The following is a 19055-nucleotide window of genomic DNA, read 5'->3' as shown; positions in this document are numbered from 1 at the left end:
ATCACAAGCTGCCCTCGCTTGTCTGTGCCGACGCTAGCGTCGGCACCGCGGGCTCAGTTCATCTGTGTAGCGAACAATTCCTAAAAGCAGGGGATCCTCCGTCTGCATCTGTCGCGCTCCACTGTGGCCATACGAGCATGTCTGGGGACGCGCTGTTTTTCCTCGGCAGTTTAAGTCCAAATGAGGTCCAGCTGTTCGCCGTGTGCTGTGAGAGCGGATGCACCTCTTCAATTACTGCGCCAGGCAGGAATTACTCCTTGTTTGTCTTGTCAGTCGATGTTTGTCTGCGCGGGGGCGGGGGTACATATAGGCTGCTGCGTTGCCAACAGGAAAAAAAAGAAGACAATGTCTGCAGAATTCAAGGTTTTTTTTTTACTGCCGTGACCATAAAGCAGTGTTTTTCAACCACTGCGCCGCGGCGCACACTAGTGCTGTGAGATACAGCCTGGTGTGCCGTGGGAGATTATTTAATTTCACCTATTTGGGGTAAAAATATTTTTTGCAAACCAGTAATTATAGTCTGCAAATCATGTGCCGTTGTTGAGTGTCTGTGCTCTCTAGAGCTCGGCAGAGTAACCGTGTAATACTCTTCCATATCAGTAGGTGGCAGCCGGTAGCTAATTGCTTTGTAGATGTCGGGAACATGGTTTGTCAGGATCACAATATGCTTAATAATGCTTAAACCAAAAATAAACAAACGGTGAGTGCCCCTAAGAAAAGGCATTGAAGCTTACGGATGGCTATGCAGAACAAAACTAAAAACTGAACTGGCTACAAAGTAAACAAAAACAGAAATGCTGGACGACAGCAAAGACTTACTGTGGAGCTAAGACGGCGTTCACAAAGTACATCAGAACATGACACGACATTCAACAATGTCCCCACAGAGAAGGATAGCAACAACTTATATATTCTTGATGGCTAAAACAAAGCAGGTGCGGGGAATAGCGTTTAAGGAAGACGTGAAACTGCTACATGAAAACACCAACAAAACTGGACAAGCCACCAAAATAGGAGCGCAAGACAAGAACTAAAACACTACACACAGGAAAACGGCAAAAAAACCCAAATAAGTCACGGTGCGATGTGACAGGTGGTTACCCACATATGCGGTCCTCTCCAAGGTTTCTCATAGTCATTCACATCGACGTCCCACCAGGTTGTGAGTTTTTCCTTGCCCTTATGTGGGCTCTGTACCGAGGATGTCGTTGTGGCTTGTGCAGCCCTTTGAGACACTTGTGATTTAGGGCTGTATAAATAAACATTGATTGATTGATTGACAGTACACCTACTTTGAGACAAGATTAGATTAGATAGATTTATTGGTCCCCGTGGGGAAATTTATTTTCACTGCCGTACATTTAAACAATAGACATTACACATCACAAAACAAAAATAACCAAAATACATCATACATGACAAACACATGTAGAGAGCTATAGTGATGCATGCTTGGTTATGCTTTAAAGTCATATCCAACAATTGCGACAACGACTTTTTATTGTCAATATCGGCTGCTGAGTTTCATTTCTTAATGTTTTCTGCTGGTGGTGTGCCTCCGGATTTTTTCAATGAAAAAAATGTGCCTCGGCTCAAAAAGGGTTGAAAAACACTGGTCTATTGCACCAGCACCTTCTAAATAAGAACTATAGCTACGGCATACTGAGTTAATATAACTCTAATTAAAGCCACCAGCATAATCCACTCAGCATCTCGGGGATTATTTACATTTTTAAAACAAATACAATCTTTATTAACCATCTGCAAGCTTGCTACTTCTACATTCATTGACTGTAAAGGTAACATTACCTGAAAACTAGATGAGGCAATTCCGGAAGGAATTGCGTGTGAATGCTCCAATGCTGAGGTTGAACAGAAATCCTGGATTGTTTTTTTAGAATTGTCAAAGTAGAGCACACAATTCCTAAACAGGTTGAATATTTTGACGTTGGAACAGTTTGAATCAGATGGAAAATGTGGGAATTGTGGAACTTTGAAGAATGCCCCATTGATTTAAATGGGAATTTCCCATATATCCGCAGATTTTTTTAAATTATTTTTAAAATATTTAAAATTAATAGGCAAATTTATTAATTATTTACTGTGACAAGCGGCCCTCTGCTGGCAGCCATGACTGGGACAGGCCAAAGTTAAGTCGGAGAAAATGCAGTCCTTTATAAATTATTTAATGTTTCTCTACGGCCCGGTAGCAAATGCGTCACGGACTGGAACCGGTGGTTGGGGACCACTGATGTAGACCACAAGGATGTTGTTTACATTTAGAAAAAAAATCTTCATATGACCCTTGTAAATGGTGCTGGGTCTGCAACGTGACATGACATCACATGCAAATATGGTACCGTTTGATTTTGCATGAATCAGAATTTGGTCAGTACTTAAAAAGTACCGAATCCTTTACCCATCCGCACACCTGATATAATCGCAGTGCAGCTCGCCTTTGACTAGCGGGGGTCATGGCTTGCAACGGTGCCAAGGAGAAGCCAGTGCTTGGAAGTCTCCTCAGTGGCAAAAGTGTGGATACGACAAAGACGAAGACAAGTGGTTCAGACAAAAGTTAAGCAGTTTTATGTTTTGCATTTTGAATGAACCAAAGTGAAAACTAACCAGTATTCCTAAAAAAAAGTTAATGAAGTAGTTCAGTACTGACAGTGTTTAATTAAATGACAACATATTTAATAATCTGCCCTTGCCGGGACTTTTTGTGTGTTCTGCAGTACGACTTTGTGGAGCTCTTGGACGGCAGCCGGCTCATCGCTAAAGAACATCGCGCTCAGAGCGAAGCGGAGAGAGCCCGACCAGAAAACCAGGTCGTCGTCCACCAGGCGGGCTTCATCCAGTACCTGGACTCGGGGGTGTGGCACCTGGCCTTTTACAACGACGGACGCAGCGTGGAGGCGGTGTCCTACAACACCATCATCCAGGGTAGGATGAAAATAGCCTTGTTCAGAGTGCAGGTCATTTTCTTCCTCCATATTTCACCTGTATTTAACATATTTCAGGTCAATGTGAACTTTGCAATTCTGCTTTTTTTTAATCAAATCTGACCAAGGTTTCTTTTGTATGTGGATGTAAATCAGATTTGTATAGCGTCAACAATCTTCACCAAAGTAGGTCATACTTGCCAACCTTGAGACCTCCAATATCGGGAGGTGGGGGGGGTGTGTGTGTGTGTGTGTGTGTGTGTGTGTGCTTGGTCGGGGGTGGGGGCGGGGGGCGTGGTTATTTACAGCTAGAATTCACCAACTCGAGTATTTCATATATATTTCATATATATTTCATATATATATATATATATATATATATATATATATATATATATATATATATATATATATATATATATATATATATATATATATATATATATATGTGTGTATGAAATACTTGACTTTCAGTGAATTCTAGCTATATATTTTTTTTTATTTTTTTATTTTATTTACATAGAAAAAAAAAAAATACTTGAATTTCAGTGTTCCAGTGGCTATCCATTAGATGGCAGTAGTGTCCTGCTTAACTTCTCCGTTCATGATGAGTATATCATTTCGGCCGCCATGTCTGTAATTTCCTCGTTCTTCTGCTTCGTCTCCTTGTTGTGTGCGCAGTTGTGCACTCTATAAAAGCCCTAGATGTTATGACGTCTTTGGGCAGGCAAGCTGTTTATTTTGTGGGAAAGCGGACGTGAGAACAGGCTGTCCCCACTCAGTCTCAGGTCCGCATTGAGCTGGAGGGGGCGTGGCCTCCAGCTCCGGCTGAATACCGGGAGTTTGTCGGGAGAAAATCTCTGCCGGGAGGTTGTCGGGAGAGGCGCTGAATATCGGGATTCTCCCGCTAAAAACGGGAGGGTTGGCAAGTATGAAGTAGGCAATCGCCACTTGCTCTTCATAGCAGACATCCAGTAAATGTTCCACAAACTGCGAGACACAAAACGCTTGCTCTCTTCCTTTGAAATCTTTTACATGCAATAATTAAAATGTTGACTTTGATTTCACAAAATCCCTAAAATTGCCACAAATGCGCCAGGAACTGAGACCGACTATTCACAATGAATCAACACAACACCCGTACTTTGGAGCAATGTTCACAGACTCTAGTATTTGGCTTGTCAGCGATGATGGTCGTGGACTTGTGGTTGAGGGTGTTGGAAAATGTCCGATTTGTTGCAACAATCAGCCTTAATGCATTGTTGCAGCTCTATGATTTTTGAGCATGTCAGGAAATGCGCGTTTGAGAAACGAGTGGGTGTAGCGGGTGGCTGTTCTTGATGGGGGCGGGGGGTGTGGCCGCAGTGTCGAAAGACGCGGGATGAGAGGCTGGGGATTGAGAGACATAGGCGTGCGTGCGTGTTCACGGGTTAAAATGCTTGCCTGGATGCGAGTCTGTGTCACTCCCTGGGTGGGGTTGTCACGTACTGATGTCAGTTTTTCATGGTGGGGTCCCAAAGATCGACTGGTAGATCGTGATCGACGGGTCGGCGACCCCTGGTTTAGAGGAACGACCCAGGATGTGATGAAGTATTTCCACGTAGTTGCGGTGTTGTGTAGTGGCCGGGTGACAACCATAGCAATGACTACATTAGACGTCGCATATTTTTTGTAACGTGAACGACTACATTTAAAGATCGGATTTTACAAAACAATCAGAATTGCGGTTTGTACATAGCCAAAGTCTTGACTGACGAAAACGACGGTATGCAAAGGAACTACTGGCCTTGCATGCACATTGCAACGTCAGCATGAACTCTTGGGCTAACTTTTCAAAAATCCGAAGAGTTCCTGACGGTTTGTTGTCGAGTTTCCAATTTCAAGCTTCGCCTGCATGATCAAACGGGTCGGCGACCCCTGGTTTAGAGGAACGACCCAGGATGTGATGAAGTATTTCCACGTAGTCGCGGTGTTGTAGTGGCCGGGTGACAACCTTAGCAATGCCTACATTAGACGTCGCATATTTTTTGTAACGTGAACGACTACATTTAAAGATCGGATTTGACAAAAAAATCCGAATTGTACACCCTCCCCTGCAGTGTGATCGTAGCCAAAATCTTGACTGACGAAAACGACTGTATGCAAAGGGACGTCGCCAACTACTGGCCTCACATGCACATTGCAACGTCAGCATGAACTCTTGGGCTAACTTTTTTAAAAATCCAAAGAGTTCCTGACGGTTTGTTGTCGAGTTTCCAATTTCAAGCTTCGCCTGCAAGATCAAACGGGTCGGCGACCCCTGGTTTAGAGGAACGACCCAGGATGTGATGAAGTATTTCCACGTAGTCGCGGTGTTGTAGTGGCCGGGTGGCAACCTTAGCAAAGCCTACATTAGACGTCGCATATTTTTACGTGAACGACTACATTTAAAGATCGGATTTTACAAAACAATCACAATTGCGGTTTGACCATAGCCAAAGTCTTGACTGACGAAAACGACGGTATGCAAAGGAACTACTGGCCGTGCATGCACATTGCAACGTCAGCATGAACTCTTGGGCTAACTTTTCAAAAATCCGAAGAGTTCCTGACGGTTTGTTGTCGAGTTTCCAATTTCAAGCTTCGCCTGCAAGATCAAACATAGACTGTTTGGATTAGGGATGAAAAATCTCGCCTGCTTCGCAAACAAGTCGATCTTTTCCGACTTTGAGCAACCTTGAGGCTGTGTTCTTTGGAGGATAGTGGATGACTATGATAGTAGCCATGCATGGGCATTGATCCTTCCAACCAGAAACTTTGCTAGATTTGGACGTGCTTTAATTTTGAGGTTTTTGAGGTGGGGGAAAAAAGGGCTGAGATAACATTTCTCCTTCTTTTCTATTTCCTTTGAGGGACTTTCATTGATTGCCCCCGCCGAATATGAAGGTATCGACGTGCCAGGTGAAAATTGCCCGGGTCCGACTTCACCTAGAGGAACATCCAATACAATCCAGAGTAATAACAACAAAGTTTGCCCTCTTCACTTATCAAAATGAAGGCTTTGGCCTTTTGGGGTTTGAGGGATGGAGGGATGTTGTCCCTGATGAGCGATGGTCTGTTGAGTGCGCACAAGCTCTTTGTGTCGGATGTGTCAGATTAACTTCAAGTCAGAGAGGATTGGAAGCCGCGAATACTCAAGAGATCGCTTGCCTCGTGTTGGCTTGATCAACCAGGGCGCCATGGAAGGCTGGAAAAAGGGAATATGTGTCAAGGAAATGGAATTATTTGGGCTAATTTCAAACGCTTTGTGGCTTCTATTTGACGTGGCGCAGATAGCTGTAGCAGACATGTTATGGAGGCTTAAGCCTGAGTGCAATGGACACCAATTGCCTTCCGCAAAAAAAAAAGGCTTATTTAAAAAGGAAAGGAGTAAAGGTTGGATGCAGCACTGTCTCCCAGCACTTTATGAAATGTGCACTTGTCAGAAGTTACTTTGGAGAGATCTCCCAGATTTGCAGCAGTGTGACAGTGTGATGCGTTATTAATAGTTTGACTTCCCGCAGAGTCTGTCAGCGAGTGCGCACACAACTGCTACGGGAACGGGGAGTGCGTCGCGGGATCCTGTCACTGCTTCGCGGGATTCATCGGGCCGTACTGTTCCAGAGGTAATTATCCACTTTTCTCCTACTTTGCTGCTCGGTTAGCTTATTACTTCCAACGTTCACCCCCATCGTCACGCCAAAAAAAAAAGACGTACTTCTGCCGCTAACCACGGTGGACCCCGCTCTTTTTCCACAGCTGTGATCTATGAACTCCTCGCACTCTTAAAATCAAGATTTATGTTGGATTTAAAAGATGGAAATGTGGCTGTTTATGATGCGCTGGTGCAACGTCTGCTAGATTGTCATCTGCTGCACGACAGGCGACATCATTTGTGGCCACCGGAGGATATAAACACTATTGACTTTGGCTTCATCGCCAACACTTTGTTTGATCATTTAATTAGCTTCCAAATATTGGCATTTCTCATCAATTGTTATTATACTCATATCATTTACCAGGCCCAGGTTTTGGGGAAATGGATGCTCTTGAAGGTTTTTAGGAAATATAAGTACATACAAATATTATTGTTCCAAATACCATACTTTCCGGACTAAAGACTATATATCAGCCGCACCCACTAAAAAAAAGCAATATATATATAGACCAGGGGTCACCAACGCGGTGCCCGCGGGCACCAGGTAGCCCGTAAGGACCAGATGAGTAGCCCGCTGGCCTGTTCTAAAAATAGCTCAAATAGCAGCACTTACCAGTGAGCTGCCTCTATTTTTTAAATTTGATTTATGTACTAGCAAGCTGGTCTCGCTTTGCTCGACATTTTTAATTCTAAGAGAGACAAAACTCAAATAGAATTTGAAAATCCAAGAAAATATTTTAAAGACTTGGTCTTCACTTGTTTAAATAAATTCATTAATTTTTTTACTTTGCTTCTTATAACTTTCAGAAAGACAATTTTAGAGAAAAAATACAACCTTAAAAATGATTTTGGGATTTTTAAACACATGTACCTTTTTACCTTTTAAATTCCTTCCTCTTCTTTCCTGACAATTTAAATCAATGTTCTAGTAAATTTTTTTATTTTTATTGTAAAGAATAATAAATAAATTGTAATTTAATTCTTCATTTTAGCTTCAGTTTTTTCGACGAAGAATATTTGTGAAATATTTCTTCAAACTTATTATGATTAAAATTCAAAAAAAATATTCTGGCAAATCTAGAAAATCTGTAGAATCAAATTTAAATCTTATTTCAAAGTGTTTTGAATTTCTTTTAAAATTTTTGTTCTGGAAAATCTAGAAGAAATAATGATTTGTCTTTGTTAGAAATATAGCTTGGTCCAATTTGTTATATATTCTAACAAAGTGTAGATTGGATTTTAACCTATTTAAAACATGTCATCAAAATTCTAAAATTAATCTTAATCAGGAAAAATTACTAATGATGTTCCATAAATTTTTTTTTTTAATTTTTTCAAAAAGATTCAAATTAGCTAGTTTTTCTCTTCTTTTTTTCGGTTGAATTTTGAATTTTAAAGAGTCGAAATTGAAGATAAACTATGTTTCAAAATGTAATTGTCATTTTTTTCGTGTTTTCTCCCCTTTTAAACCGTTCAATTAAGTGTAAATATCATTAATTATTAATAATAACATAGAGTTAAAGGTAAACTGAGCAAATTGGCTATTTCTGGCAATTTATTTAAGTGTGTATCAAACTGGTAGCCCTTCGCATTAATCAGTACCCAAGAAGTAGCTCTTGGTTTCAAAAAGGTTGGTGACCCCTGATATAGACTATAAGCCTCAGATATATACGTTGTGAAATTAGTTGCTGTTGTTCCCAAACTCTTCACTTTTCTTATAATAAAGTTGACTTTGGAATATTTAGGAGCGAGGAAATTTCACGACTGGATTAGTTGCACAGGTGGCATCCTATGACAGTGGCACGCTGGAAATCACTGAGAGCGGCCCATTCTTTCACAAATGTTTGTAGAAACAGTCTCCATGCCTAAGTGCTTGATTTTATACACCTGTGGGCAGGCCAAGTGATTAGGACACCTGATTCTCATCATTTGGATGGGTGGCGAAATACTTTTGGCAATATAGTGTATATATATATTGTGAAATGAGTTATTTACAAATAAATATTTTGTAGATGTTTATTTACATACTTTAAATGTTTCCAAAACAGATGATCAAATATGAATTGTTTTATTTTTCAAGTAAAAATGCACCTGACGGCTAGAAGACGGAACTTGTACTTCCGGTTGAAAGCTATAAATTAAAGGACTCTGCAGCACGTGCAGTGAGCGAGCTAGTCCAAAAGATGGCACCGTAGCACTAACAATAACACACCATTTAAGGGGCCTTTGCTTGTTTGTTTGTTTTATACTATTGGAGTTATGGCTGTCGGCAAAGAAAAATCCATAAATTAGCCTAACCGTTTTATAAGCCGCAGGGTTCAAAGCGCAAGAAAAAAATAATAGCTTATAGTCCGGAATTTGCGATAAAGACTGTGATTACATGTTTTTTTTCCCCGTTTTTTTTCCCGATTTCATCAAAAATTAAACAAAATAAGCTAATCAAACACGTATTATATGATTCTGATTTTCTTTAAAATGAAAATAAAAGTTTGTTACACACTGCTTAAATGTCTTATTTGAAAGAATACTTATAATAACAATCATAAAAAATGTATTTAAAAAAAAATCAACAACTTTACTGTAGCTAAATAATGTAATTTCTGATATACTTTTATATGCAATCTTTATTGTTTGACATGATGGGAATAAATACTGTAGTTATGCAAGTATGATTATTTGATACTTGTTTATATTGACAAATGTGCTATTTAACTCTGCAATATTGTTCAATTAAGGACATTTATTACATATGTCTAGCTTGTGTGCTATTAGCCTATAGCCTACTATGTTTACATGTTGTAAATGATTTAAGTAAAATAGACCAACCTTGTGTGCTTATTGGAGGACATTTAGATGTTAACTGGCTGTCAAGCTTTGCACAAGTAAACACGCTGCAGGACGGCTTGTATCGCACATGATAACACACACAAGTAAACAAGCTGCAGAACTGCTTGTATCTTACATGATATCGCACACAAACATGTTGCAGGACAACTTGTATCACACATGATATCACACACAAGTAAGCACGCTGCATGACGGCTTGTGTCGCACATGATATCGCACACAAGTAAACACGCTGCAGGACAGCTTGTATCACACATGATATCACACACAAGTAAACACACTGCAGGATGGCTTGTATTGCACATGATATCACACACAAGTAAACACGCTGCAGGACGGCTTGTGTTGCACATGATATCACACACAAGTTAGCACGCTGCAGAGATGGCTTGTGTCGCACATGATATCACACACAAGTAAACACGGTGCAGGACGGCGTGTGTCGCACATGATATCACACACAAGTAAACACGGTGCAGGACGGCTTGTGTTGCACATGATATCACACACAAGTTAGCACGCTGCAGAGATGGCTTGTGTCGCACATGATATCACACACAAGTAAACACGGTGCAGGACGGCGTGTGTCGCACATGATATCACACACAAGTAAACACGCTGCAGGACGGCTTGTGTCGCACATGATATCACACAAGTAAACACGATGCAGGACGGCTTGTATCGCACATGATATCACACACAAGTAAACACGCTGCAGGACTGCTTGTATCGCACATGATATTGCACACAAATAAACATGTCGCCGGTCAACTTGTATCGCACATGATATCACACACAAGTTAGCACGCTGCAGGATGGCTTGTGTTGCACATGATATCACACACAAGTAAACATGCTGCAGGACTGCTTGTATCGCACATGATATTGCACACAAATAAACATGTCACAGGTCGACTTGTATCGCACATGATATCACACACAAGTTAGCACACTGCAGGATGGCTTGTATCGCACATGATATCACACAGAAGTAAACACGCTGCAGGACGGCTTGTATCGCACATGATATCACACAGAAGTAAACACGCTGCAGGACGGCTTGTGGCGCACATGGTATCACACACAAGTAAACACGCCGCAGCACGGCTTGTGTCCAGTAACAAACGTGTCCGCATGTTTCAACTTACTGTGTCATGAGCTCCACGTCACTAACAAAAACTGTATATTTTTGCTGTTCTTACTGACACTCGAAGCTTCATTTGTCTCACAAGTATCATCTGTTATTCAACAATACGCAAATAATAAAAGTAATTCCGGAATATACACTACCGTTCAAAAGTTTGGGGTCACCCAAACAATTTAGTGGAATAGCCTTCATTTCTAAGAACAAGAATAGACTGTCGAGTTTCAGATGAAAGTTCTCTTTTTCTGGCCATTTTGAGCGTTTAATTGACCCCACAAATGTGATGCTCCAGAAACTCAATCTGCTCAAAGGAAGGTCAGTTTTGTAGCTTCTGTAACGAGCTAAACTGTTTTCAGATGTGTGAACATGATTGCACAAGGGTTTTCTAATCATCAATTAGCCTTCTGAGCCAATGAGCAAACACATTGTACCATTAGAACACTGGACTGATAGTTGCTGGAAATGGGCCTCTATACACCTATGTAGATATTGCACCAAAAAGCAGACATTTGCAGCTAGAATAGTCATTTACCACATTAGCAATGTATAGAGTGTACTTCTTTAAAGTTAAGACTAGTTTAAAGTTATCTTCATTGAAAAGTACAGTGCTTTTCCTTCAAAAATAAGGACATTTCCATGTGACCCCAAACTTTTGAAAGGTAGTGTACTTTTTGAAAGCAAAGTTTGAATAAAAGATGAACGCTTTGTGTCTCCTAGCCGCCTGCCCCGTGCTGTGCAGCGGCACCGGCCAGTACACCAGGGGGCGCTGCCAGTGCTACAGCGGCTGGAAGGGCACCGAGTGCGACGTGGCCTCCGGCCAGTGCGTGGACCCCCAGTGCGCGGGTCACGGGGTGTGCGTGTCGGGCAGCTGCGTGTGCAACAGCGGCTGGAGAGGAGGCAGCTGTGAACAAGGTAAACGCTGCTGGCAGACGAAAGGTATTGAATGTGTGTGTTCAAGTCCGCCAAGCAGATAATGTTTTCTATGTTGTCGTTATAGACACGCTGCCACTAAATGCACTCTTTTTCCTCCTCGCGAGCGTGCAAAGCTGCTAATTTGCCAGCCTATCGCTGAGCTCCGCAGTCGTCCGTTCCAAGCAATCAATCAATGGCGCTCATTTAAGCAGATCCTCCTTTCCTTTTCCCCCAACCCCCCGGCCAATCCACTTCTCCGCATTTAACGTTATCGAGCGACGTGCTGACAAAAGGAATTGTCTGATCAGACGAGCACGGACAGGTGACTGACCTCGCATGCTCACAGCCTCTGAAGGAGTCAAGGTTTGCCTTTGAACACGAGAGGAGAATGGAAGCTGGAGTCTACCTCGCGGCAAAAGAGAGAACAGTCCTTACACTTCAGCAAGAATGTTATTATGTCTCCTTCTTGCTATAGAAACTAGGGTTAGTCACTATACCAGAACACAACCAGAACAATCTATACTCGTGATGTGCCGATCCATACTACACAAGCAGTGAAGTTGTCACGTGTGTGTAAATGGTAAATAAAAAGAGAATACAATGATTTGCAAATCCTTTTCAACTTATATTCAATTGAATAGACTGCAAAGACAAGATATTTAACGTTTAAACTGGAAAACTTCGTTATTTTTTGCAAATATTAGCTCCTTTGGAATTTGATGCTTGCAACACGTTTCAAAAAAGCTGGCAGAAGTGGCAACAAATACTGAGAAAGTTGAGGAATGCTCATCAAACACTTATTTGGAACATCCCACAGGTGAACAGGGTAATTGGGAACAGGTGGGTGCCATGATTGGGTATAAAAGCAGCTTCCATGAAATGCTCAGTCGTTCACAAACAAGGACGGGGCGAGGGTCACCACTTTGTCAACAAATGCCTGAGCAAACAGTTTAAGAACAACATTTCTCAACGGGCTATTGCAAGGAATTTAGGGATTTCACCATCTACGCTCCGTAATATCATCAAAAGGTTCAGAGAATCTGGAGAAATCACTGCACGTAAGCGACAATGCCCGTGACCTTCGATCCCTCAGGCGGTACTGCATCAAAAAGCGACATCGGTGTGTAAAGGATATCACCACATGGGCTCAGGAACACTTCAGAAAACCACTGTCAGTAACTACAGTTGGTCGCTACATTTGTAAGTGCAAGTTAAAACTCTACTATGCAAAGCCAAAGCCATTTATCAACAACACCCAGAAGCTCATCTAAGATGGACTGATGCAAAGTGGAAAAGTGTTCTGTGGTCTGACGAGTTCACATTTCAAATTGTTTTTGGAAACTGTGGACGTCGTGTCCTCCGGACCAAAGAGGAAAAAAAATATCCGGATTGTTCTAGGCGCAAAGTGTAAAAGCCAGCATGTGTGATGGTATGGGGGTGTATTAGTGCCCAAGACATGGGTAACTTACACATCTGTGAAGGCACCATTAATGCTGAAAGGTACATACAGCTTTTGGAGCAACATATGTTGCCATCCAAGCAACGTTATCATGGACGCCCCTGCTTATTTCAGCAAGACAATGACAAGCCACGTGTTACAACAGCGTGGCTTCATAGTAAAAGAGTGTGGGTACTAGACTGGCCTGCCTGTAGTCCAGACCTGTCTCCCATTGAAAATGTGTGGCGCATTATGAAGCCTAAAATACCACAACGGAGACCCCCGGACTGTTGAACAACTTAAGCTGTACATCAAGCAAGAATGGGAAATAATTCCACCTGAGAAGCTTCAAAAATGTGTCTCCTCAGTTCCCAAACGTTTACTGAGTGTTGTTAAAAGGAAAGGCCATGTAACACAGTGGTAAAAATGCCCCTGTGACAACTATGTTGCAACGTGTTGCTGCCATTAAATTCTAAGTTAATGATTATTTGCAAAAAAAAAAAAAGTTTCTCAGTGTGTACATTAAATATCTTGTCTTTGCAGTCTATTCAATTGAAAATAAGTTGAAAATGATTAGTAAATCATTGTATTCTGTTTTTATTTACCATTTACACAATGTGACAACTTCACTGGTTTTGGGTTTTGTAAAATATTGATACCGCCGATACCAGATCTTAACGCTCTAATATCGATTCTCAAATCAAAATAGTGATACTCTTGATACTTCTGTTATTTAAGATAATAAATATAATTATCAGGAACAAAGCGTAAAACATCCATCCATCCATCTTCTTCTGCTTATCAGAGGTAAGGTTGTGGGTGCAGCAGCCTAAGCAGGGAAGCCCAGACTTCCCTCTCCCGAGCTACTTTGTCCAGCTCCTCCCAGGGGATCCTGAGGTGTTCCCGGGCCAGCCGGGAGACAGACTCCCCAACGTGTCCTGGGTCTTCCCCGTGGCCTCCTACCAGTCGGACGTGCCCTAAACACCTCCCCAGGGAGGCGTCCGGGGTCATCCTGACCAAATAAATAATTGTACCTGTACGTCACCTGCCATATCTGCATCCTGTTGGTAGCAACCGTGCGATATCGTGACGTGAGGCATTTGGGCTTCTTATCATATGAGAAAACTAGCGGGGGTCAGCAACCTAGCCACGTGCGGCTCTTTAGCGCCGCCCTAGTGGCTCCCTGGACCTGTTTCAGAGATGTGTAAAAATTTAAAAAGATGAAAAAAAAAAACACATTTATGGTTTCTGTAGGAGGACAAACATGACACAAACCTTCCTAATTGTTATAAATCCCACTGTTTATATTAAACATGCTTCACTGATGAGAGGATTTGGCAAGCACCGTTTTGTCCTACTAATTTCAGCGATCCTTGAACTCATCGTCGTTTGTTCACATGTACAACTTTCTCCGAGGCTGCCACAGAAAGACGTGTTTTATGCCGCTCCTTCTTTGTCTCATTTTGTCCACCAAACGTTTCATGCTGTGCGTGAATGCACACAGGTGAGCTTTGTTGATGTTATTGACTTGTGTGGAGTGTTAATCAGGCACATTTGGTCAATGCACGACTGCAAGCTAATCGATGCTAAAATGCTATTTAGGCTAGCTGTATGTACATATTGCATCATTATGCCTCGCTTGTAGGTATTTTTAATTTCCTTTAATTATGTCCTCTGTATATTTAGTTTATATTTGCATGTCTCATGACACATTATCTGTATGTAATATTGGCTGCATTTCTGATAGTTGTTTGTGTGCCATGTTGTTCCAGACCACAGCAAACATTACCCAGCTTGCCAAAGCCTGTAATAAATCCATTAGAAGAAGACAGCCTGCCGTTTCCTTTAACGTGGACACACACATCTATACCTTTGGCCATTAAAAACCAGCAATTTCAGAAGTTATCTCACCTTCTGAGTAGCCTCTGATTTACTAATGGTTTCTAATGTTGTAAAAATGTGTAGAATCAATATTGCATTTCAACATTTCTGTCAACGAAGATTTGCTTCAGCCTGCGACAAATAGTCATTTTGGGCTAATATAGCTAATATAGACACTTACGTCATGTGTTGTCTTCATCATAAGACTTATATAAGACTTTTAAAGTCGTTTTGATAGTAGGCTATTATAGCTAATATAGATACTTACATTGTGTGTTGCCTTCATTATAACACTTATATAAGACTTTTAAAGTCGTTTTGATAGTAAGCTATTATAGCTAATATAGACACTTACATTATGTGTTGCCTTCATTATAACACTTATATAAGACTTTTCCTTTTTTGGGGCTCCAGACAGATTTGTTTTTTGTATTTTTGGTCCACTATGGCTCTTTCAATGTTTCTGGTGGCCGACCCCCGAGGTAGGGGATGATGATCTGCATCACAATGTCCAAAGTAATTACTTTGGACATTTAAATGTCTGGATTTGTTACCTCTCAATAAACCGCAGCTCCCCCAGCACTCATGTACGCTATTACCACTTATGTTACTAGCTATTTAGACCAGTGGTCCCCAACCACCGGGCCGCGACCCGGTACCGGGCTGCACAAGAAATTAAAAAAAAAAAAAAATATATATATATATTTTTTTATTTTTTAATGAAATCAACATAAAAATATAATATATATCAATATAGATCAATACAGTCTGCAGGGATACAGTCCGTAAGCACACATGATTGTATTTATTTATGTAAAAATAAAAAATAAAATAAAAATAAAAACATTTAATAGCCCCCCCCCACCAGTCCGTGGGACAAATTTTCAAGCGTTGACCGGTCCGCAGCTACAAAAAGGTTGGGGACCACTGATTTAGACAATAATGGCTGTGGGTTGACTGCTTTTATACACTACTGTACAATATGATATATACCGTATTTAAGTATTGTATCGTGCATTGACTTGCCTTTCTAAGTGTACTCAGTTTAATTCCATTTTATTCCAATCTAAAGGAAGAAAAAAACACAACTTAAACTGATTATTCAAGACGAGACTGTCATTAGGCTACTTTTATTTGTACTTTCATGGAAAATCACTGGGCTGCAAGTACAGAGTAGGTCAGAACGCGTAGAGAGAAAAAAACACTAAAGTGTAAAAAAGAAAAGAAAAAAAGTGGCACCAGAGAACTTCCACGTGAGTAATGATCTTAAGTGGTTCAAGTGCAAGTTTATAAGTGTTAAACCGACACCGCCGTGGTCCTCCTTGTCTCCTCAGTGGACTGCGTGGATCCAAAGTGCAGCGGACACGGGACTTGTCATCACGGCGAGTGCCACTGTAACCCGGGCTGGGGGGGCATCGGCTGCGAGATCCTGAAGAGCACTTGTCCCGAGCAGTGCTCCAGTCACGGCACCTTCAACACCGACTCCGGAACCTGCGTCTGCGAGGAGAACTGGACCGGGGCCGACTGCTCCATAGGTCAGAACGCTTTCCTTGTCAGTGTGATGTTTTGCGCCGATGGGCGACACCTAATGTGTCCTATCAGTAAATTAAACAGCTCTAAGCGCTGTTAATTGGTTCCAGACTTGATCATGATATATGAATTTCCCTCAAGAAGGAATCATTAATGAATTACATATTTTCCAAGCTAAAAACCTGTTTACTACTAAATAACACCCTTTAGTCAACCTTACAGTAGGGTTGTACGGTACACCAGTATTAGTATAGTACCGCGATACTAATGAATCATTTTTGGTACTATATCGCTTCTGAAACGTACCGGTTCCCTACCCCCCCATTGCTGGTTTACGAGCAGAGGAGCATGTTCGGCAGCGCACAATCACAGAGTACTTACAAGCAGACACAGTGTGTAGACAGAAAAGGGGGAACGAACGCATTTTGGCTTAAAAACGAACGATAAAGGTGAAGTTATAACACTGAAACACCCTCAGGAAAAGGTGCTAATGATATCAAGTACAGGCACGTATCTAGTCGATACTACTATGATTACGTCAATATTGTTTGGCATCACAACATCTTCTTTCGTTTTTTTCAAATGTATATTATGTTTATAAACTCAGGAAATATGTCCCTGGACACATGAGGACTTTGAATATGACCAATGTATGATCCTGTAACTACTTGGTATCAAATTGATACCTACATTTGTGGTATCATCCAAAACTAAAGTATCCAAACAACAGAAGAATAAGTGATTATTGCATTTGAACAGAAGTGTAGATAGAACATGTTAAAACAGAAAATAAGCAGATATTAACAGTAAATGAACAAGTACATTAATAATTAATTTTCTACCACTTGTCCATCATAATGTAGACAAAATAATAGGTAGATAAATGACACAATGTGTTACTGCATATGTCAGCAGACTAATTAGGAGTCTTTGTTTGTTTACTAACTAATAAAAGATAAGTTGTCTTGTATGTTCACTATTTTATTTAACGACTTAACTGCAATAATAAACATATGTTTAATGTACCCTAAGATTTTTTATTAAAATAAAGCCAATAATGCAATTTTTTTGTGGTCCCCTTTATTTAGAAAAGTACCGAAAAGTATCAAAATAATTTGAGTACCGGTACCAAAATATTGGTATCGTTACAACACTACCTTACAGTATTGCTGCCTGAGACTGAGCCAATCAGTGGCCACGATACTAAATGACATAATCTGATTGGTTTGGTCTCCTCTAGTGGCCAATGGGCAAGGCAAGCTTATTTATAGAGCACAATTTATACACAAGGCAATTCAAAAGTGCAAGGCAAAATTAAAATAAAATAATCATAATTCTAAATAAAATCAAACAGTGTAGATAAAATACTTTCTGTTGTCATATGCACAATTAATTAAGTGTGAACAATTCTGTACTAGTGATATGTTTAGTTCATTTAGCCATTTGTATGAATGAAAATGCTTAATTTAGGCCAAAAATGTTGTAAAATATGCTTTAAAAAATTTATAAATTTCCCATAAATTAACATGTAGCAAGGGACGATTGTACATGACTGTAAAATAATTTTGCGGCGCCCCCTAAAGGTTGTTGTTTTATAATGATAAATAGAAAAAATGATCAATGATTGATGGACTATTTCTGGCTAAGTCTGCAAAGACTTGATGACGGCCATTTTTTTCAACCAGTCTTGCTCCAATGTCTTTGTCAGTCCGTGTACCAAATGTAACGGGGATTGACCGAAACGCTGGGAATTTATAGTGGGTGTTTTGGAGAGAAATTTCAAGTCAATCCGATTTTTGGGGTCAAACTTTGAGGTTTAATAAAACCACCGCCAAGTTGTGGATGGCTACGAAAAATAATAGCACAGGAAACTCGACATTTTGACAAATGTTCTCCCTTTTGTGTGCGGCGATTCAGGTGCAGAAAAGTTACCTAGGCTTGTTTTTTTTAACGACAATCTCGCTTTAAAAAAAAACAAAAAACAGCTCCCGATATTCAAATTTAGATTAGTCCATATGAATGTCTAACCTCTAACCGTGTAATTGCGTTCACTGCAAATGTTTTTTGTGTTGATAATCATTTATTTTATCAGCATATATTGTATTTTATCGAATCAAAGAAGGTATTCAAAGTTGGAATCCTTTTATTCCATTCACTAGATAATTAACTGCTAATGTCGTTATTGCAGAGCTGTTACTCTAAAAGTCATATTGTAGCAAAATGTTTTTATTTTTCAATTACATTTTTAAACATGTATTTATTGAATTTTTTGGACACACATTTAACAGAAATACAATACAATGCAATTCAAATTTTCTTTTTCAAATCACTCAATTAAGTACAGGCAAATATTGATATAAAGTCACAGACAACTGCACTTCCAAATGGCCACAACATGATGCAGCAATACACAAAAGCAAACAAAAGGCTCATCAATCGTCCACAATTCAACCACGTACAAACGCATATCTTAATCTGTGTCAGTGTTGGCGCTAGGAATTTTCAAAATGGGGTCCCAGGGACCCCATCAAGTCATAAAAATGGGGTCCCACTTTTTTGTAACCATTTTGAAAACAAATGATAAATGTATGCATTATCCTGTTATATCTCACATTCTATATTGTGTTTTGGAAAAAAAAAAGGTTTTCATAAACGTTACTTAATTCATTAAAAAAAAAATCATCC

General features: G+C 40.4%; 1 protein-coding gene across 1 annotated transcript in view; it reads left to right on the top strand.

The window, feature by feature from the left end:
- The window catches only part of si:dkey-237h12.3 (teneurin-3), a 581230-nt gene that overhangs the window by 367150 nt on the left and 195025 nt on the right, over nt 1-19055 (top strand). The window contains 4 exon segments of the mRNA XM_062039678.1: nt 2736-2943; nt 6485-6586; nt 11327-11521; nt 16175-16375. Coding sequence (XP_061895662.1) covers nt 2736-2943; nt 6485-6586; nt 11327-11521; nt 16175-16375 — 706 coding nt within the window.

Source organism: Entelurus aequoreus, linkage group LG28 (assembly GCF_033978785.1).
Source record: "Entelurus aequoreus isolate RoL-2023_Sb linkage group LG28, RoL_Eaeq_v1.1, whole genome shotgun sequence".
Classification (NCBI taxonomy): Eukaryota; Metazoa; Chordata; class Actinopteri; order Syngnathiformes; family Syngnathidae; genus Entelurus; species Entelurus aequoreus.
This window is presented reverse-complemented; position numbering and strand designations above follow the sequence as displayed.